A 23160-nucleotide genomic window follows, 5' to 3' on the forward strand; every position below is an offset into this window, starting at 1 on the left:
CATACCACGCAGGTATTGGCCCAGTCGCGAACGTCCTTCTTGAACCCGTGCCAGACGAACTTAGCCGCCACCAGCTTCTGTGACGGCTTCCTGCCCGGGTGGGAAAGGCTATGGATGGCGTCGAAAACCTGCCATCTCCACCCGTCGGGCACGACGGGGCGTGGCTGCCCAGCGGAGACGTCGCACAGGAGCGTGGTGCCAGTATCGTCACACGCGACGTCCGCTAACTGAAGGCCCGTGACAGCCATCCTGTAGGCCTGGACGTCTGGGTCAGAGGCCTGGTCGGCCGTCATGCGGGTGTAGTCGATGCCGAGGTGTACGGCGCTGGCGATGGCCCGGGAGAGACAGTCGGCGACGGGGTTGTCTTTCCCAGCCACATGCTGGATGTCCATCGTGAACTCGGAGATGAAGGAAAGCTGGCGCTGCTGACGGGCCGACCACGGCTCGGAAACTTTGGCCATGGCGAAGGTCAACGGCTTGTGGTCCACGAATGCCGTGAATGGGCGGGCCTTCAGCAGGAAACGGAAGTGTCAGACAGCGAGGTAGAGGCCGAGAAGCTCGCGATCGAAGGTGCTATACTTCCGCTCATTGGGGCGGAGCTGCCGGCTGAAGAAGGCGAGTGGCTGCCAGGTGCCGTTGACCCACTGTTCGTGGACGGCGCCGACAGCATAGTCCGAAGCGTCAGTGGTGAGAGCAATTGGCGCATCGGGCAACGGATGCGCCAGCATGGTCGCGTTAGCCTGGGCCCTTTTCGTGTTCGTGAAAGAATTGGCCATCTCCTCGGACCAGTCGACGGCGAGCTTGGCGGGCTTGCCTTTGAGGGCCTCGTAAAGGGGCCGCATAAGCTGGGCTGCCCAGGGAACGAAGCGATGATAAAAGTTCACCATGCCCAAAAACTCCTGCAGGGCCCGCACGGTGAGGGGTCACGGAAAATCCTTCACGGCCTCCACTGTCGACAGCAGTGGCACCGCCCCGTCCTTCGTGATGCGGTGCCCGAGAAAGTCAATCGAGGACAGCCCGAACTGGCACTTGGCCGGATTGACGATTAGGCTGTGCTGGCTGAGGCGTTCGAAGAGAGTCCGGAGGTGGGGCACATGCTCCGTCCTGGAGGCGCTGGCGATGAGAATGTCGTCCAGGTAGACGAACAGGAATGGCAGGTCCCGTAACACGGTGTCCATTAGGCGTTGAAAAGCCTGAGCGGCGTTTTTGAGACCGAATGGCATGCGGAGGAATTCAAACAGGCCGAACGGGGTGATCACCGCGGTTTTCGGGATGTCCTGCGGCCGATCGGGGACCTGGTGGTAACCCCGAACGAGGTCCACTTTAGAGAAAACAACTTTCCCGGGCAGGCGGGTGGAAAAGTCCTGGATGTGTGGAATCGGGTAGCGGTTGGGGGTCGTAGCATCGTTGAGGCGCCGGTAATCGCCGCATGGGCGCCAACCGCCGCCTGGTTTCGGTGCGATGTGGAGGGGCGAGGCCCACGGACTGTTCGACCAGCGAATGATGCCGAGGCGCTCCATCATGTCGAACTCGGCTTTAGCGATGGCGAGTTTCCCCGGGTCGAGGCGCCAAGCGCGGGCATAGACAGGCGGACCGGTGGTCAGGATGTGGTGTTCTACCCCGTGCTTGGTGGCGGCGGATGAGAAAGTGGGCTTCGTGAGGTCCAGAAACCCGGCGAGGAGGCGGGAAAACTCGTCGGAGGCCGAGAGTGCGCTGGACAACTTCGTCGTGCCGGAACCACTGAGTGAACACGGGAGCGAACTGAAAGTCTCAGCGTTGACGAGACGTCGGTTCTTGACGTCCACCAAAAGGCCATTGGCGCAGAGGAAGTCAGCGCCGAGAAGGGGAGTAGACACTTTCGCTGGAGCAAAGTCCCAAGCGAAGCGCTGCCCGCCAAAACACAGCACCACGCTCCGTTTCCCGAAAGTACGGATGGAACTGCCATTGGTGGTTTCGAGGGCGGGGCCGTGGTTCCCCCCCGTATGTCTATGGTTGACGCGGGCAGGACGCTCACCTGGGCACCTGTGTCGCAGAGGAAACGACGTCCAGAGTCAGTGTCTGTAATGAATAACAGACTACCTGAACGTCCGACAGCCATGGTAGCTAATGAGTGGGCCTTCGCGTTTCCCGACACGGTCAAGCTGCACGGGGGCCAGCACTTGTTAGCGTTGGGGTCGAACTGCGCGTGGTAGAAGCACATGCTTGGGAGCTGTCGGCATTGGGCTGTGGCGGTGGGGGCAGGGCCCCGCATGGCCGCGTAGTACTGTTGCCCAGCGAAGAAAAATTTGTCAGCCTCCTTGGCCAGGGCGCGGAAATCGCTAATATGAGAGTTGGCTAAAGCTGACCGTACCTGCCCTGGCAACTGTTGTAGGAACAGTTCTCTGAAGAGGAAGCACGGCTTGTGCTTGCCCAGGAAGGTTAACATGTGGTCCATCAGTTCTGAGGGCTTGGAGCCGCCAAGCCCGGGTAGAGAGAGAAGCTGGCGTGCGCGCTCGGGTTCAGTTAGTCCAAAAGTCTCTAGAAGGTGCGTTCTCAGCGTCGCAAATTTGTGGTGCTCCGGGGGGTCCTCGAGCAGGCTCACGACTCTGGCCACGGTGGAGCTGCCGAGAGCAGAGACGACGTAATAATACTTCGTGTCGTCCGCGGTGATGTCCTGGAGTGCAAACTGAGCCTCGGCCTGGGCGAACCAAGCGGCAGCCTGCTGTTCCCAAAACTCCGGTAATTTGAGAGAAACGGCGTTCGTCGCCATCTCGGATAAAGTCTTTGCAAACGTCCAAAAGAGAAATGGGGTCACCAATGTAGGAGTCGCTGGAAATCAACAGACTGCGAGACTTTCGTAACAGCAAAGAAAAACGCGTGTTAGCTTTATTAACTCTCCGCATGGACTGAGGGACTCGGCCTCGTCGCGGGGCTAACACGTCATCACACAATCGGCCACTCTTAAAGGGACCCTGCCCCGATAACCCAACCAAGTTCCGTACATAACGTGGAGTGATAACAACATTGGCGATACATAGTGAATTGTGTTACTGTCCCTATGTGGTCTCCGCCACATTTCTATGTTTAACGTAATAACAGACTCTATAGGAGGGCATAGCCTCAAATTTAGAAGAGATGGGGTGACAGGCACAGGGTGGATTGGACTTCCAAGGGAGGTAATGGGGGCTGATTGTATCAGTAAATTCAGAGAGAAGTACCTGCAGAAAAATTTGACAAAGGTGTATAAAAGATATCAGGGGGTGTGATATTTCCTAAACACTGGACTGTCCAATGGTCTATTCTGGTCCTCAACTTACCTATTTTCCTATATAGCAGGGGTACAGTAGCATAGTGGTTATATTACTGGACTAGTAATCCAGAGGCCCTGGACTAATGATGTGAATTCAAAGCCCACTACAGCAGCTGGGGAATTTTAATTCAGTAACTTAAATAAATGTGGAATAAAAAGCTATTATCATTAATGGTGACCGTGAAACTACTGGAGTGTCATAAAAACCCATTTGCTTCACATATCCTTTAGGGAAGGGAATCTGCTGTCCTTACCCAGTCTGGCCTATATGTATGACTCCAAACCCACAGCAATGTGGTTGACTCTTAACTGCCCTCTGTGGTTCAAAGAAGGCAGCTCACTATCACCTTCTCAAGGGCAATTAGGGATGGGCAATAAATGCCAGCCTTGCCAGTGATGCCCACATCCCACAAACGAATTAAAATAAATATCCTTGTACAACCAATCGAATGACTCCAAATATTGTTATGAAAATACATCTTGGATTTTTGGAACAGTGAGGAATTGCGACTTTAAATTTGTTTTGTAACATAATAAGGACATAAAAAAACTTACAAAATTTATAAGAAAAAAGAACTTGCATTTATATAGTACCTTTCACGACCTCAAGGCATCTCAAAGCGCTTTACAGCCAATGAAGTAGGAAATGTAACAACCAATTTGCACAAAGCAAGGTCCCACAAGCAACCATTTAAATTGGCCGGATCATCTGTTTTCAGAGTTGGTTGAGCGATAATATTGGCCAGGACACAGGGAGAACTCCCTTGCTCTTCATTGAATAGTACCATGGGATTTTTAGATCCTGAAATGGCAGATGGGGCCTCGATTTAGGGCCTCATCTGAAAGGCAGCACCTCCAACAGTGCAGCAATCCCTCAGTCCTGCGATGAATTGTCAGCCTACATTATGTGCCTCAGTCTCTGGAGTGTGGGCTCAAACCCACAGCCTTCTGATTCAGAGAGCGAGAGTGCTACACTGAGCCAAGGCTGATAGCTCCAATCCAAAATTATTACACTTACCTCTACAATAGCATTGTCACTTTGTAATGCCTCTAACATTATTTTAGCCTTGATTTTAACCTCATGCGCCCAGCGAGAACAGGGGGGTAATTCGGGTCGGAGACTCGATTTACACCCCACCCGATTTTACAATCCATTGACTTTATTGGAGGAGAAAATCGGGTGTCTGATTTAATATGAGACTAACCAGTAAAAGTAAAACATACTGCCATATATGAGTCAAATATATGTGTCCTAAAACTAAGTAGCAGTTACAAAGAGAAAAAAAAACATCACCAGCAAAGTTAAACTTTCATATTCATATTACAACATTAAATATCCGCACCATCACTAAGACCGCCTATTTCCACCTCCGTGACATCGCCCGACTCCGCCCTGCCTCAGCCCATTTGCTGCTGAAACCCTCATCATGCCTTTGTTACCTCGAGACTTGACTATTCCAACGCTCTCCTGGCCGGCCTCCCATCTTCCACCCTACATAAACTTAAGCTCATCCAAAACTCTGCTGCCTGTGTCCTAACTCGCACCAAGTCCCGTTCATCCATCACCCCTGTGCTCAATGACCTACATTGGCTACCGGTTGAACGACCCCTCAATTTTAAAATTCTCACCCTTGTTTTCAAATCCCTCCATGGCCTCGCCTCTCCCTATCTCTCTAACCTCCTCCACCCTACAACCCTCTGAGCTATCTCTGCTCCTCCAATTCTGACCTCTTGCGCATCCCCAGTTTTAATTGCTCCACCATTGACAGCCATGCCTTCAGCTGCCGAGGACCTAAATTCTGGAGTTCCCTCCCTAAACCTCTCCGCCTCTTTACCTCTCTTTACTCCTTTAAGATGCTCCTTAATACCTACCTCTTTAACCAAGCTTTAGGTCACCTGCTGTAATATGTCCTTATATGGTTTGGTGTCAAATTTTGTTTGATAACACTCCTGTGAAGTGCCTTGGGGCATTTTACTAGGTTAAAGGCGCTATATAAATGTTTTGTTAAAGTAATAACTTTCTGGAGGCGATGTCACAATGGTAAAGAAAGGAAGAAAGAAAAAATGGTAAGGCAAGAATGCCACATAAATTAAAAACCAGTGGCAGATTGGATAATAGACCAGGTTGAGACGGCAGAAGGCTGGGCTGAGGTTCCACCTGGTGCAGACTGGAATGTTGGGACTTTAAGAGTAGTGCATACAATGGGAGTAAATGCACACAAGCAGTTTTTCCCCCCCTTTCCTCCAGAGCAAGGCAAAAGGTTTTGGGAGATCCTACATATTGTACAGTTCAACCCAGTAGAACATAAAAATATAAGAATTAGGAGCAGGACTGGGCCAAATTGGCACCTCAAGCCTGCGCCTCCATTCAGTAAGATCAGGGGTGACCTTCGACCTCAACTCCACTTTCCCGCCTGATCCCCAAATCCGTTGATTCCCTTAGAGTCCAATAATCTATCTATCTCAGCCTTGAATATAGTCAACGAATGGAGCAAGTGCTGCTCGCTGAGTGGACGAGGATCATCCGTGGTCATGGGGTTCAGAGGGAGGATGGTCAGCTACTGCTATACACTACAGCAGCAACTGGGCAGTGTTATGCAGAGGACTGGGGACTAACTTCTCATCAAGCACCTCTAGCGGCTGTTCTGACTGTGGGAGTTTTGGGTAGGTGGGGAGCTAACCCATATATATCTCCTGATATTTCTCTGATTCCATGTGCCACCTCAGACTTTGTTACAGGGAGCACATAGAAATTCTACACAAGTACCTGAAGCAAGCCATTAAAATCCTGCGCAGTCATTTCTACCCCTCGGTATGGTGATCCACTGCTGTTGTAAGGATAGTTCAATAAATGAGAAAAGGGTAAACGGTGAGGAGTCAAATTTTAAATAGGACGAACAAGGAAAGTAAATGGATAGTATTAATATACAAATTAGTTAATTATCAATGTTGTGATTTTTAAGTTAAAATTAAGACACAATCTAATTTAGTTTTGAAGTGCAATCTCAGAGCGGGCTGCATTATTCCATTTCAAAATGCAATGAAAAGTCCTATGTCGTGCCATCTCAATGGAAAAATCCATATAAAACTATCAACATTTAACTGCAGTACCTTTTACGACTGTAGGTGGGGCTGCGACAGGGTTTTTCAATGTTAAATGTCACATAATGTTAGCTGCTAAGTAACAGCAGCTGCAGTTGAGAGTTAATACTTAAAAACCAGGTGGGAGAGCAAACAGCTGAGTGCATGCAATTGCAGGCTCTGACCACTGAATGTTGCTATGGAGCAGCCTACATTTGTCTTAGTTGGAACATTTATGTGAAAATAAAACTTTTAGGGGGAAAAATTCGGTTGGTTAGCACCTCCCGTTAGAGCCTCCGGGGAGTGCTAACAGGGCGCTGGGAATTTAGTGTCTGAGCGCGGCGATTTTAGCACCACTCGTGAAATTGACCAGTCATTTTGCGGCGGCGCTAAACACTACTGCCACGATCTCTTGCGTCCACAGATCGTGACATCAGTCAAGCATGCAACGCCACGGTAGTGCTCTGGACTGGATATTGAGTCGCGCCCCCTGCCTTAGCGCCTGCTGCTAGGAGCGACAGGTAGAGGGGAACGTTTTCAAGTCGGGAAGGGGCTGGGGGAGTACTATTTAAAGACGGGCGCTTCCTGCCTTTTCTTGTCGGCAACATTTTTGGTTTTAACACTGTCATAAGGAGTTTTGGCCCTCAGCACCATTTTTGAGGTTCCTAAGTGGCGAGCTCTGTCCCTGGGTCTATCCATTAGTGCTTCCAATACCATTGCTTTTGAGGTCTCTCCAGGCCGAGATTCAAGGCTGCAATGAGCAGGGTGTGGTTGGCCAGCAAGATGGCCCCTCCCCTTTAAGAACTGGGCAGCGCCAGTGTGTCTGGCTTCCATGGTAATTGGCATCGCCTGAGCTTCGGTAGTGTTCTGAGGTAACGCCTCGCTCCCCGACGTTTGCGCCTTAAAAGAGGTGTGTAGCACCTGATTTAGCACTCAAATCACCTCCAGGGGCGATAGAGGCGAATTTTGCAGTCGGAGGCGATAATTAGCGCCGGGCGCTAAACTTTGCGCTCAGCCGATATTAGCGCCTCAAAATGGGCGATACCGAATTTTTCCCCCTTAATACATTTGTGGCCCTTGATAGCTTCCATCAACCCTCTCCCACCTCAACCCCCCATGTGATGTCCTCCTTCCTGATGGCTTCCTCACCCTTCAACCCTCTCAGCAGATGAAAGATCTGACCCCGGTAGATCTCTTGTGGACATTCCCCAGAAAACTACTGTACCCTCCCACATCATTCTGCCTGTGCGCCCACCTGCCCTCTTCACCACCTGTCCACTCGATAAGCCACTTAGCCACTCACAAACCTGGTGGCCTGTCCAGCACGCCCACCCTCCCATCAGCTGCTCACCCCCCTGCTCCCCTCACTGGGATTCACCTTGGACCCCTGCTCACTTCACCTAAGAGCACCATTTTTGCCTCTATCACCCTTGCCCTTCCCCACTCAACAGCATTTGAACCCGTCCACACAGTCAAAAAGATTTTCACTCCAGTTTTGATCATTCTAGCCCCTCCCCCTTTGAGAATTGTTTTGGGTCCCTGATTTTCCCTGTCCCTGTTCCCGATGCACCCCCTTCAATGAGCTGGGCCAACTTTTTTTGGACTTTCCTTCTCCATCAGCAGCATTTTGACACCTGTACTCAGTGCTGAATACTGGTGAGGGCGATGGTTCATCTGGGGAGTACAGCCAGAGCCCAAGTCAGTGGCACCACGGGTGGCTCAGCTGTACGGGGGGAGGGGGGTGGCGGGAAGGAGGAAGATCGAGAAAGCAATAGTGGTAGGGAATTCAATCGTTAGGGGAACAGACAGGCATTTCTGCGGCCGCAGACATGATTCCAGGATGGCATGTTGCCTCCCTGGTGCCAGGGTCAAGGATATCACTGAGCACTGCAGAACATTCTGAGGGGGAGGGTGAACAGCCAGAGGTTGTGGTCCATATCGGTATCAACAACATTGGTAGAAAGAGGGATGAGGTCCTGCAGGCACATTTTAGGGAGCTAGGAGAGAGATTAGAAAGCAGGACCTCAATGGTCGTAATCTCCGGATTACTCCCGGTGCCACACGCTAGTGAGTATAGAAATAGGAGGATAGAGCAGATGAATGTGTGGCTGGAGAGATGATGCAGGAGAGAGGGCTTTAGATTCCTGGAACATTGGGACCAGTTCTGAGGGAGGTGGGACCTGTACAGGACGGGTTGCACCTCAACAGAGCTGGGACCAATATCCTCACGGAGGTGGTGTGGGGTGGGGGGTGAGGGTTGCTAGTGCTGCTGGGGTGGGTTTAAACTAATTTGGCAGGGGGGTGGGCACCAGGATGTAGCATTACAAAGAAGAAACAACATGCACAAAGGATTGGGATGTCAGATAGCACTAGAGTAAGAAATAGTACAGTATTAGGTGGGGTCAAACTAAAAGAGAATACAAGAAGGTCTAAGATGAGTTTACACTGCATGTGTGTAAACGCACGAAGCGTGGTAAATAAGGTTGGTGAGCTGCAGGCACAAATAGCCACATGGGATTATGATGTTGTGGCAATAACGAATACCTGGCTCAAAAAAGGGCAGGATTGGGTATTAAGTATACCGGGATATAAAGTGCTCAGGAAAGATAGAGAAGGAAAGAAAGGAGGTGGGGTGGCAGTATTGATTACGGAGACTATTGCAGTGCTGGAGAGAGAGGATGTCCTGGAGGAGTCAAGGATAAAATCTATTTGGTTAGATTTAAGAAACAATAGAGGTGCTGTTACACTTCTAGGTTTATTCTATAGGCCACCAACTAGTGGGAAGGATATAGAGGAGCAAATTTGCAGGGAAACTACAGGGAGATGCAAGAACTATAGAGTAGTGATAATGGGGTCTTCAACTATCCTAATATAAACTGGGATAGTAAAAATGTAAAGGGCAGAGAAGGGGAAGAATTTCTAAAGTGTGTTCAAGAGAACTCTCTTGATCAGGATGTTTCTGGCCCAATGAGGAAGGAGGCATTACTGGATCTGGTTCTGGGAAATGAGATGGGTCAAGTGGAGCAAGTGTCAGTAGGGGATCATTTAGAGAACAGTGATCATAGTATCATAAGGTTTAGATTAGCTATTGAAAAGGACAGGGAGCAATTTAGAGTAAAAATAATTAATTGGGGGAAGGCCAATTTCAGTGGGTTAAGAAAGGATTTGGCCCGGGCAAATTGGATTCAAAGATTGGCAGGCAAAACTGTAATTGAACAATGGGCTGCCTTTAAAGAGGAGATGATTCGAGTAAAGTCGAGCGACATTCCCACGAGGGGGAAAGGTACGGCAACCAAAGTCAGAGCTCCCTGAATGACGAAAGAGATAAATTAAGATGAAGCAGAAAAAGGGGGTGTATGACAGATGTCAGGTTGAGAATACAAGTGAGAACGAGGCTGAATATAGAAAGTTCAGAGGGGACGTGAAAAAGGAAATAAGATGGGCAAAGAGAGAGTATGAGAATAGATTGGCAGCTAGCATAAAAGGGAATCCAAAAGTCTTCTATAGGCATATAAATAGTAAATGGGTAGTAAGAGGAGGGGTGGGGCCAATTAGGGACCAAAAAGGAAACCTACGCATGAAGGCAGAGGGCATGGCTGAGGTATTAAATGAGTACTTTGCATCTGTCTTTACCAAGGAAGACGATGCTTCCAAAGTCATAGTGAAAGAGAAGATAGTTGAGATACTGGATGGGTTAAAAATTGTTAAGAGCCCAGATAGCTCATTCGGTGGAGCATCAGACTTTTAATCTGAGGGTCCAGGGGTCAAGTCCCTCTTCGGGCATTGCTTTCACTTGGAAAGCAGCGACAGGATCAGACAAAGTCAACATGGATTTACAAAAGGTAAATTGTGCTTGACTAATCTACTGGAATTTTTTGAGGATGTAACTGGTAAAATAGATAAGAGAGAACCAGTGGATGTGGTGTATTTGGACTTTCAGAAGGCTTTCGATGAGGTCCCACATAAGAGATTAGCATACAAAATTAAGGCACATGGGATTGGGGGCAAGGTATTGACTTGGATAGAGAACTGGTTGGCGGATAGAAAGCAGAGAGTTGGAATAAACGGGTCGTTTTCCGAGTGGCAGGCAGTGACTAGTGGGGTACCGCAAAGATTGGTCCTAGGACCCCAGCTGTTCACAATATACATTAATGATCTGGACGAGGGAATTGGATGTAATATCTCCAAATTTGCAGATGACCCAAAGCTGGGTGGGAGGGTATGCTGTGAGGAGGATGTCATGAAACTCCAGTACGATTTGGACAGGTTGGGTGATTGGGCAAAAACATGGCAAATGCACTATAATGTGGATAAATGTGAGGTTATCCACTTTGGTGGCAAAAACAGGAAGGCAGATTATTATTTGAATGGCAATAGGTTGGGAGAAGGGAAAGTGCAAAGAGACCTGGGTGTTCTTGTGCACCAATCGCTGAAGGTAAGCATGCAGGTGCAGCAGGCGGTTAAGAAGGCAAATGGTATGTTGGCCTTCGTAGCAAGAGGGTTCAAGTACAGGAACAAGGATGTCTTGCTGCAGTTGTACAGGGCCTTGGTGAGACCGCACCTTGAGTATTGTGTGCAGTTTTGGTCGCCTTATCTGAGGAAGGACGTTCTTGCCATGGAAGGAGTGCAGTGAAGATTCACCAGGCTGATACCTGGGATGGCAGGAATGACGTATGAGGAGAGATTGTGTCAATTGGGCTTATGCTCACTGGAGTTTAGAAGATTGAGAGGGGATCTCATCAAAACCTATAAAATTCTATCAGGCCTGGACAGACTAGATGCAGGAAGGATGTTTCCGATGGCCGGGGAGTCCAGAACCAGGGGTCATAGTCTAAGGATAAGGGGTAAGCCATTTAGGACTGAAATGAGGAGGAATTTCTTCACCCAGAGAGTGGTGAACCTGTGGAATTCTCTGCCACAGAGGGCGGTGGAGGCCAGTTCATTAAATATATTCAAGAAGGAGTTGGATATATTTCTTAAGGCTAAAGGGATCAAGGGATATGGGGAGAAGGCAGGGACAGGGTGCTGAATTTGGATGATCAGCCATGATCTCGTTGAATGGCGGAGCAGGCTCGAAGGGCCGAATGGCCTACTCCTGCTCCTATCTTCTATGTTTCTATGTTAAAGGCAAATCGTGTTTAACTAACTTGATTGAGTTTTTTGATGAGGTAAGAGAGGAGTGATGAGGGCAATGCGGTTGATGTGGTGTACATGGACTTCCAAAAGGCATTTGATAAAGTGCCACATAATAGGCTTGTCAGCAAAGTTGAAGCCCATGGAATAAAAGGGACAGTGGCAGCATGGATACGATATTGGCTAAGTGACAGGAAATAGAGAGTAGTGGTGAACAGTTGTTTTTCGGACTGGAGGAAGGTACACAGTGGTGTTCCCCAGGGGTTGGCACTAGGACCACTGATTTTCTTGATAAAAATTAATGACTTGGACTTGGGTGTACAGGGCACAATTTTAAAATTTGTAGATGACACAAAACTTGGAAGTATAGTGAACATTGAGGAGGAGAGTGATAGACTTCAAGAGGACATAGACAGGCTGGTGAAATGGGTGGACATGTGGCAGATGAAACTTAATGCAGAAAAGTGTAAAGTGATACATTTTGGTAGGAAGAACGAGGAGAGGGTACATTTCTAAAGGGGTGCATGAACAGAGAGACGTGGGGGTATATGTGCACAAATTGTTGAAGGTGGCAGGGCAGGTTGAGAAAGTAGTTAAAAAAGCATACGGATCCTGGGCATCATAAATAGAGGCATAGAGTACAAAAGCAAGGAAGTTATGATGAACTTTTATAAAACACTGGTCCGACCTCAACTGGAGTATTGTGTCCAATTCTGGACACCACAATTTAGGAAGGATGTGAAGTCCTTAGAGAGGTTGCAGAAAAGATTTAAAAGAATGGTTTCAGGGATGAGGGACTTCAGTTACTTGGATAGACTGGAGAAGCTGGGGTTGTTCTCCTTAGAGCAAAGAAGGTTGAGAGGAGATTTGATAAAGGTGTTCAAAGTCATGAGGGGTCTAGACAGTGTAGATAGAGAGAAACTGTTCCTGTTGGCGGAAGGGTCGAGAACCCGAGGACACAGATTTAAGGTGATTTGCAGAAGAACCAAAGGCGACATGAGGAAAAACATTTTTATGCAGCGAGTGGTTAGGATCTGAGAGGGTGGTGGAGGCAGATTCAATCATGGCTTTCAAAAGGGAATTGGATAAGTACCTGAAGGAAAAGAAATTGCAGGGCTACGGGGAAAGGGCGGGGGAGTGGGACTAGCTGAAGTGCTCTTGCAGAGAGCCGGCACGGGCTCGATGGGCCGAATGGCCTCCTTCTGTGCTGTAATCATTCTATGATTCTATGATTCTGTGATGTACCCTCTCCCAGCGGAGCAGCACTACTGGTCTAGAGTCAACCCAACCCTCCACTGGAAAGTAAAATTGATCTTGGCTCACTCTAATGACCCCCTCCACCTCATCAAAACTAGCCCAGTAAAACAGTCCCTCTGCCCTATCACCACTAATCATTCAGAAATCTGCCACACCCATCTTTCATCCTCCCCTCCCATCCAACTCCCAAATCATCCCATCTTCTTCCCCCCACAAACCATTTTCCCCTAACCCCTTTTCCCTCCTCCTCCTCCTCTTGGTAGCCTCCACACTCACCCATCTCTCACTTCTGTCACCTTCCCTCATTCTTCCTTCCCTATCCCACCACCATCCTTGTTGTCCCCTCTCCTCCATAACCTGCTTCTCCCCTTGAATCTTCTGCTACCCTCTCCCCATTCCCTTCCCCATCCTTCATCCTCCAAATTCCTATCCCTCATCTCCTCCTCCCCATCTCTGCTTTCCGCCACCTCTCCTTTTCCCTCCTCTTTCCACCCTTCCTATTCTCCGCCTGTTTCCCTTCTCCCCATTCTCCTCCACTCTGCACTGCCATCTCACTCTACCACTCCCCTCTTCCCCTTCCCTTTGCCCCACCTTTCTCCGATCTCCCTTCCCCTCCCTCCACCCTTTCCCCACCTTCCCCCTCTCCCCCCACCCTTCTAATCCCCTCCCTTCCCTATCTTTCCTCTCCCTATCCCCCTCTTCCTATCTCCCCATCCATCTTCCCTCTCCAGCCTTTCCCTCTCTCTTTCCATCTCCCCTCCCTTCCCAGCCCCCTCCCTTCTTATCCCCCTCCCTTCTTCTTTCCCTTACCCTTCTCCCTCCCTTCCTCTTTCACCCCCCTCCTTTCTCCTCTTTCCTTTCTCCCCTCTTTTCCTTGCCCTCCTCTTTCCTATCTGTTCAATTCTCTGCTCTACTCTCATCCCCTTTCCATTCCCCTTCCTCTCCTCTTGCCCATCCCCTCCTCTATCACAGCCCTTTCCTCTCTTCCGTCCATCTGTCTCTTCTCTCACTCCTCCCACATCTTCTTCCTTTCCCCTCCCCTTCCATTTCCCCCTGCTTGGGACCAGTTGTCCCCCCAGCTCTCAAACCCTGATTGACCTGAATACTACGTTTGGTCTTGACTCTCCATGTGCAATGCCACAGGAGATCAACTAATATATTAAAATGAGTGCAATTTAATTTGGTGACAACAATTATTCCAATCTTCTAACTGCTAATTGTTTCTAAATAAATCATACATCATTGCAGCCCTTCAGAGCATTTTTAGATTACAAAATAAAGTATCAATTGATTTATTTGCCCACATTTCACACACGTTTTTGGTTTTAATGCTGATGATCCAATGTTTACAGAAATGATGGCAGTGGCATTTTCTTTGATTGGAAAACCTAGGTAAAAGATCAAAGTTCATAGTGTGGGAGGGCCACCCACTTGGAAAGGTAGAAGAGTAGAAGGGAAGATGAATCAGCAAGTAATGAACATAAAATTGTGTCTGCTGCTTAATAAGCGAGAGGAAAGTTCATAGAAGTAATTGGCAAAACAATTCAGGCGAAGATAGGCAGCAAATTGTTGTGATCTGGAATGCACTGCCTGAAAGGTCAGTGGAAGCAGAATCACTTGTAACTTTTCAAAGGGATTTGGATAAATACTTGAAAAGGAGAAATTACAGGGCTATGAGGAAAGACCAGGTAAGTGGAACTAATTGGATAGCTCAAAGAGCTAGCACAGGCACGATGGGCTGAATGGCTGCCTTCTGTGCTGTATGATTCTAGAAGTACTGGCCATTCTTTGTGATATTGATAAGATGGAGACAAGAAAGATTGGAAAGGGATCACCTATCAGATGACTTATTTGTTTCTTATATCCTGTCCAGGAGTGCGAGAGTCATTAGAAAGAAAGAACTTGCATTTATTTGGTGACTTTCACAATGCAAGACTGTCCCAAAGAGTTTCACAGCCAATAAAGTGCTGTTGAACTGTGGGGAAACACGGCAGCCAATTTGTACACAGCAAGGTCCCACAAACATCAAGGAGATAAATGACCAGATAATTTCTTATTGGTGGCGTTGGTGGAGAGGTAAGTGTTAGACAGGACAACTCTCCTGTTCTCCTTCAAATAGTGCCATGGAATCTTTTATATCCACTTGAGAGGGCTTATTTTTTTTCTGATTATGGCTCTGGATGTTTTTCTACATTAAAGGCACTATTAAAGTTGTTGTTGATGTCTCATGCAAAAGACAGCACCTCTTTTGAGTAGCTCTTTTGAGTTAAAAGAGTAGCATTGCCCCAGTACACCTAGTGAGGTTTATGTTGCCTCCCCAAACTGGGTGGTAGGGCAATGAGACTCATGATGCCCAGTTGCACTGTATTAGTACAAGACAGATTCAATGAACCAGCTGGTCTTTCCTGTACCTAATGTTCTTATGTTCATACTGCGCTGACATGTTAGTCTAAATTATGTACTCAAGTCTCTAGAGTGGGAATTGAACCCACAACTGTCTGATTCAGAAGTGTGAACGCTACCGCTGAGCCACGACTGACAATTATGAGAGTCTTAGGAGCAATATTCAAGTTAAGAAATGTTAAAAGGAAAAGAAGCGTTTGGCATGGATAAAAAGGAGACCGAGCTTCTCAGAGACAGCTTTAGCAATGGACGAAAGTCAGAGGAGATAATGAAGCCAATAATGTCAACAACAACATCTTGCATTTATATAACGCCTTTAACGTAATAAAATGTCCCAAGGTGCTTCGCAGAAGCGATTATCAAACAAAATCTGACACCGAGCCACATAAGGAGATATTAGGACAAAAGAGATAGGTTTTAAGGAGCTTCTTAAAGGAGGGGAGAGAGTTAGAGAGGCGGAGAGGTTTAGGGAGGGAATTCCAAGCTTTAGGACCTAGGCAGCTGGAGGCACGGCTGCCAATGGTGAAGCGAAGAAAATCAGAGATACACAAGAACAGAGGGAGAAGGACTAAGGGTGGAGAGAACAAAAACAGGAGCTGGTAGTTGTTTGTTCCACTAGCAAAGAGGAAACTGCCTTTGAAAAATTGAAACCAACTTATTTTCATTGCCACATTGAAGGGCATGGAGGAGTTCTAGATATAGTAATTCAACCATTCACTTGTGATTGAAATGGAAGTTGTCTGTACTGAGGCATGCAATCTGAAGGAAGTTGATGAATGTAAGCCTGGAAATGGCTGTAGCTGCATTATTTGGGAGGTAATGGTGCATTACTTGAAGGTTTTGGGGAGAATTCTCACTTGGCTGTTAACCCTGAATATTGATTTTTTTTCCCGTGCATGTGTCAGTCCTGTAAGCCGTTGTCTGCACAGCAGACTGATCATAGGAACAGGAGTAGGCCATTCAGCCCCTCGAGCCTATTCTGCCATTCAATTAGATCATGGCTGATCTGTATCGCAACTCCATCTACCCGCTGTGGTTCTGTAACCGTTAATACCCTTGGCTACATGGTCCTCATGTATGCACTTCCTAAACTTTCAACATCACAAAACTATTCTTCTACTTCTACTACAAACATACGAAACTGACGGGCAGGAAAAGACCAGCTGATTCATCAAGCCTGCCCCACACACCATGTTGGCTGAAGCATCATGATTAGACACTTCCCCCACCAATTCTAAACCCCCCCACCCTGCAACATCCCCCCCCCCACCCCCCCCGGGCCCCCCCTCCACCACCCTGCTCCCCCACCCTGCTCCCCCGCAGCCAAGTAATCTCCTGGGAGAGGCAACAAAAAAAAGAGAAAAACCCAAGGCCAATAAAGGAAAAAATAACGTGGATCATTCCTCTCCGACACCCTCAGGCGATCAAATCCAGTCCAGGAGATCACACGGGCCAAGTGTTATCTATGAAGACACTTACTTTCTATATGATGTGATCTCTGCCACACTCAGGAATGGCTCCAGCTCCCTATTGAAGACAGGCAGACAGTCAGCGCCCACCACACCAGCCAGCAACACATTCCAGAGACTCACTACTCTGGGAAAAGAAGAGCCACCCAACATCCAGTCTATTCCTACTCTTACAGAGTTTAAGCTCATGTCCTCTGGTCCTCCCCAATCCCTCATTCATAGTTAATGGGTGGAAAGTCTAACCCATAATAAAGCAGAGAGCAGACCAAGACTGGAAGGAGTTTCCAGACACAACAAGAGCTCGAGTCCATTGGATGAGAGCACCCTGGACTCTACTGGGTTCAACGGGGGGGGGGGGGGTAGGGGAGGGAGGCTAGTACCATAGAATCATGGAATCATAGGAATTTACAGCACAGAAGGAGGCCATTCGACCCATCGAGTCTGTGCCAGTCGAAAAAGAGCTATCGAGCCTAATCCCACTTTCCAGCTCTTGGTCCGTAGCCTTGTAGGTTACAGCACTTCAAGTGCATATCCAAGCACTTTTTAAATGCGATGAGCGTTTCTGCCTCTACCACCCTTTCAGGCAGTGAGTTCCAGACCCCCACCATCCTCTGGGTGAAAAAAGTTCTCCTCAACCCCCCTCTAATCCTTTTACCAATTACTTTAAATCTATGCCCCCTGGTTATTGACCTCTCTGCTAGGGGAAATAGGTTCTTCCTATCCACTCTATCTAGGCCCCTCATAATTTTATACACCTCAATCAAGTCTCCCCTCAGCCTCCTCTGTTCCAAAGAAAACAACCCCAGCCTATCCAATCTTTCCTCGTAGCTAAAATTCCCCAGTTCAGGCAACATCCTTGTAAATCTCCTCTGTACCCTCTCTAGTGCAATCACATCCTTCCTGTAATGTGGTGACCAGAACTGTACGCAACACTCAAGCTGTGGCCTAACTAGTGTTTTATACAGTTATACATAACCTCCTTATATTCTATGCCTCGGCTAATAAAGAAAAGCATCCCGTATGCCTTCTTAACCACCTTAACTACCTGTTGGGATCTGTGGACATGCACTCCAAGGTCCCTCTGTTCCTCTACACTTCTCAGTATCCTACCATTTATTGTGTACTCCCTTGCCTTGTTAGCTCTCCCCAAATGCATTGCCTCACATTTCTCCAGATTGAATTCCATTTGCCACTTTTCTGCCCACCTAACCAGTCCATTGATATGTTCCCGCAGTCTACATCTTTCTTCCTCACTATCAACTACACAGCCAATTTTTCTATTATCTGCAATCATCCATTCTACCATCCTGCTCCTGTCCTTCTACTCACTCACTGACACACAGGTATACACTGAACCAGAAAAATATTGCCCGCTGTCAATTGCAATGCAAGCGCTGTTTGAAAGTGCTTCTTGGAGGCAGCATTTTGATGTGCTCTTCTTCTGTAGGCCTGGGACAACAGAAAGCCAGAAGAGTTGGTGTATCTGAGAAAGCCAACACTTCACAGCACCAACTATGCCGAGCTCGGAGACAGGTATCCGCACCTGAGAAGGTTGTTCAGAGTGAGGAGGTAGCACTGGGTGAGTCACAGAGTTTGGATGCAGAGTGGTGGTGGCAGAGGAGGAGCAGCCCCCTGCCATCTGGAGGCCCAGTAGAGTCCCTTCCTCAGCTGCTGTGTTCGGATCTCACGGGGCATGCTTATAAAAAGAAATGGCTATTTGATCATCTGCAGGAGTCACTTGAGTCCTTGTAAAATGCACTGCTGGTCCTGGCTAGTAGTATGGAGGTTTCCACTTGCTTGTCGATAAATGGCTGCCTGCGCTGCATCATTAACTGAACCCCCAGTGGCACAGGTCCCAAACTCAGTCTCACACATACTCAGGCTGCTGCAATCGAGGCCTTAGGCTCCTATCCTAATCTATCTCATCCTGCTTGACATGCTGGGGAATCACATTGCAGTCCACAGGTTTGCTCCAGTGCAGGTCACTGGGCCTGCTGAGGGAGTGTCCAGCGGCAGGGCCGGACTTGGCATAGGCATAAATGAAGATGTTTTCTCTCAGGGTGATGCCACCTCCAGCTTGTCCAGCATCCTGACATCGAATTGCATAGAATGTACAGCACAGAAACAGGCCATTCAGCAGTGTTCATGCTCCACAAGAGACTCCTTCCACCTCTCTTCATCGAACCCTATCAACATATCCTTCTATTCCTTCCTCCTTCATGCGTTTATTCAGCTTCCCCTTTAAGGCATCAATGCTATTCGCCTCAATGACTCCATGTGGTAGCGAGTTCCACATTCTCACCACTTTCTGGGTAAAGAAGCTTCTCCTGAATTTCTTATTGGATTTATTAGTGACTATCTAATATTTGTGGCCCCCAATTTTGGTCTGTCTCCACAAGTGGAAACTTTTTCTCTGCATCCACCCTATCAAACGCTCTCATAATCTTAAAGACCTCTGTCAGGTCACCCCTCAGCCTTCTCTTTTCTAGAGAAAAAAGCCTGGCACAAGAGACAATACATATGCCAGAAGGTGAACAGGCAGAATAAGCTGTAGGATCATCACAGGATCAACACAAGGGGGTGAATCCCAACTGGATCCCACTGCAGATAGCCAGCCAGCACACTTAACTCCTTCCACAGGGAATCACAATACACCAGCTCTAAAGGGTAGCACGGTGGTAAAATTCACTGGCATCGCTCACACATGGCCCAAGTTCAGATAATGAATTGGTTGCACTGTATTTGAACTTGATCCCGAGAGTTTGTTTCTGCAAATTATGGTAGTTTAAGAAGAGTAGGGGATTGGGCTGCAGGAAGTGTTTTGAGCCAGTTGCTTAGTTACACATGGAAAGGAGGGGCTTTTAAAGGGGCAACTTGGTAAAAGTAGCTTGGATGAACACCTCATCTTCCTGACTGCTCAGGGCCTGCATCCTGTTCTGGCCTTGATTCTGGATTGGCCTCCTCTTGCATGCTTAGGCCTTTCTATACTACATAAAATAGTATACCCAGAAAGGTAGTATGAGCTGATTATCCATAAAAATAAAAACAGAAAATGCTGGAAACACTCAGCAGGTCAGGCAGCATCTGCGGAGAGAGAAACAGAGTTAACGTTTCCAGTCGATAACCCTTCGTCACAACTGGAAAAAGTTAGAGATGTAACAGATTTTTAAGCAAGTGTAGGGGCAGGGAAATGGAGGATGGGGAGGAAAAAACAAAAGGGAAGGTCTGTGATAGGGTGGAAGGCAGGAGAGATTAAAAGACAAAAGGGATGATGGTGCAAGGCAAAAGGGGATGGTAATGGGACAAGTTAAGAAGCAAAAGATGACTGTAGATGAAGTGTAAATGGGAATGGCAGAATCATCAACAGCTGCATGTGAAAAAAAAATAGGGGCAGAGTTTATGGTCTTTTTTTTAATAGTTTCTTCTGAGCAGAATTTCTACCTGTTTATTTACATCAAGCAACATTATCTTGCAATGGTAACTATTTCATTTAATTGCAAAATTGCTGCTCATTGGGTATTAGAGCCTCTGAGGATCAAGGTTCCTGTTGTCAATTAAGAGGAGATGACAATTTAGATCTTGTTCCTGGATCTGCTGTTCTTACATCTCTCCTTTCTGTTTTCCATGATACATTTGCCCCATCTCCAACCTCCCTTTCCTCTCCAAAGTCCTTGAGTGCGTTGTCGCCTCCCAAATCCACCCCCATCTTCCCGCAACTCCATGTTTGAACCTCTTCAATCAGGTTTCCACCCCTGCCACAGAACTCAAAAATCACAACTGACATCCTCTGTGACTGTTAACATGATGCAGTATGCCTCCTCGTCCTTCTTGACCTATCTGCAGCCTTTGACATAGTCGACTGCGCCATTATCCTCCAACACCTTTCCTCCATTGTCCAGCTCAGTGGGACTGTCCTCGCCTACTTCCACTCTGGAACATTTAACGACATTAAAGGCGCTATATAAATGCAAGTTGTTAGTATTGTTGTTGGTATCTTTGTATTAGTTATTGCATGCAAGATTGATTTGGGGTCTGTATACACAGTTAATTGAGCTGGGAAGTCCCCCCTTTATTAAAAACATCAATAACAGAACTGTTCACAGCCAGTACCCTGCAACTCTGTGAACTCTTAGCTGTCCTTGGCATTTAGCACACCACTAAGCTAAGCCAATTTATTCAACAGATTACCGCAGTCCAGTTATATATAGATGGCATCATATACTAGGCAAAAACAGAAAATGCTGGAAACACTCAGCAGATAAGGCAAACATCTGTGGAGAGAGAAACAGAGCTAATGTTTCAGGTCAATGGCCTTTCATCAGAACTGGAAAAAGTTAGAGATTTAACCATTTTCTAAGCAAATGCAGAGGCAGGGAAAGGGGGAGGGGAGGAAAAAACAAAAGTTCGGTGATAGAGTGGAGGGCAGGACTGATTAAATGGCAAAAGGGATGATGGTGCAAGGCAAAAGGGAGTGGTAATGGGACAAGTAAATTCAAAGTTACAGCAGAACCATTACCAGCGCCTGCTGTCCGAGAAAATGGGAGAGGTAGTTCTGAATTAGAGTCGTTGAACTCAATGTTGAGGCTGGAAGGCTGTAAAATGTTTAATTGAAAGATGAGGTGCTGTTCCTCGAGCTCGCATTGAGCTTTATTGGAACAGTGTAGGAGGCCGAGGACAGAGTCGGAGTGGGACGGAGAATTGGACACATATACTAAGCATTGTCACAGTACAGTTACAGAGGTAGTTCAACTCTATACTACTTGATATACTCACACCACTTTGACACATTTCCAGTGTCCAGCTACCCCATGCAGCCAAATAATACAGCATCTGCCTGCTATTGGGAGCAATGCACAGAGCCTCAGACCCCATTGAATGTCCCCTGTGTAAGATTAATTTTTTTTAAAGAAGAAAGGCTTGCATTTATATAATGCCTTTCATGACCACCGGATGTCCCAAAGTGCTTTACAGACAATGAAGTACTTTTTGAAGTGTAGTCACTGTTGTAATGTAGGAAACACAGCAGCCAATTTGTGCACAGCAAGCTCCCACAAACAGCAATGTGATAATGACCAGATAATGTGTTTTTTATTGATGTTGATTGAGGGATAAATATTGGCCAGGACACCAGGAATAATTCCCCTGCTCTTCTTTGAAATAGTGCCTCGTTTAACATCTCATCCAAAAGAGAGCACCTCCGACAGTGCAGCACTCCCTCAGTACTGCACTGGAGTGTCAGCCTACATTTTTGTGCTCAAGTCTATGGAGTGGGACTGTGAACCCACAACTATCTGACTCAGAGGCAAAGGTGCTACCAACTGAGCAACAGCTGACACTTTTAATTTGCTGCTTCCCTGGCTTGGACGCTCGCCACTGCCACCACCCTCTGCCCCCGCCACCCCAGGCCCCCCCGCCCCGCCCTGCCCCTTGCACCCATCTGGAGCAAGTGCACCTCGATCTCTCTTGCTGCACTGGAAAGAGTTCAAAAAGAGCAGGGGGCTACAGTAATTGAAAAATGGGTCTCTGATGGTGAAGCAGAAGAGGCAGGGGACAAACAACAATTTGGAATTCGAAGAGTGAGCTGAGGAAATTGGTTGAAGATCACTCGGGTAAAATGGAGTGAGACCACACAGAGATTTAAAAATGAGGATAAGGATCTTAAAATTGACTTTGAGCCAGTGGAGCTGGGCAAGGTCAAGACCACAGAGTTCAGGATTAATTACGAGTTTGTAGAGAACGAAGGGTTGATGAGATTAGTGGAGAAGTCAATCTTTGAAACAATGAAGGTGTGCATTAGGTTTTAGTGAAAGAGAGAGGGAGAGCGGTAGCGGCACAAGGCAGCAATGTTAGAGTGGAAAAATGTAGTCTCGGTGAGTGAACCGATGAGGTGCAAGAAGGAGGTCCAGGGTCAAGTAGGATGCCAAGACTGTATGCTCCCTGTTTCGACTTCAGAGCCAGCGAGATTGATGGTTGTGTGCCAGAGGCACACAGGTACTCACATGAGCTAAAGAGGATGGCGTTAGTTTTGTCAATGTTGAGCGGGAGGACATTTTGCCTTGTTCAGGACTTGATGTCAGACAGGCAGTGAGATAGTTTGGCCGTATGATTTCAACAGAGGTGAAATTGGTTGCGTAAAACAGGCAATAATGAATCGTCAGCCATTTTACACCCGCCCGATTGAAGTCAATGGAAAAGAAAATCGGGCAGTGTTACTGATTTGCTATTGCCCATTTTGCACTACCATCAAAGATCAATCTTCACCACCCTCCCCCCACCCCCTTCCATAGCTCAGTAGGTTACTGGACATCTCTGAGGAGGTAACTAGGTTAGTAGCCAGTATAAATCATAGAAGAATCATAGAAATTTATAGCATAGAAGGAGACCATTCGGCCCATTGTGTCTGTGCTGGCCGAGAAAGAGCTTTCCGACCTAATCCCACTTTCCAGCACTTGGTCCATTGCCTTGCAGGTTACCGTGCTTCAGGTGCATAGCCAAGTACTTTTTAAATGCGATGAGGGCTTCTGCCTC

General features: G+C 47.5%; 1 protein-coding gene across 3 annotated transcripts in view; it reads left to right on the plus strand.

Annotated features, from left to right (window-relative positions):
* Window positions 1-23160, plus strand: part of adgrb3 (adhesion G protein-coupled receptor B3) — a 1304794-nt gene that overhangs the window by 368122 nt on the left and 913512 nt on the right. For 2 of the 3 annotated variants that reach the window (XM_085996562.1, XM_085996563.1), the window contains exon 3: window positions 18080-18211. The exons of the other annotated variant lie outside the window; for it this stretch is intronic. In XM_085996562.1, coding sequence (XP_085852688.1) covers window positions 18080-18211 — 132 coding nt within the window. The remainder of the gene's footprint in view (window positions 1-18079; window positions 18212-23160) is intronic. 3 annotated transcript variants of the gene reach the window in all.

The sequence above is a fragment of the Somniosus microcephalus genome, chromosome 9 (assembly GCF_052327205.1).
Source record: "Somniosus microcephalus isolate GS21.2 chromosome 9, FLI_Smic_1.0, whole genome shotgun sequence".
NCBI classification, from domain to species: Eukaryota; Metazoa; Chordata; class Chondrichthyes; order Squaliformes; family Somniosidae; genus Somniosus; species Somniosus microcephalus.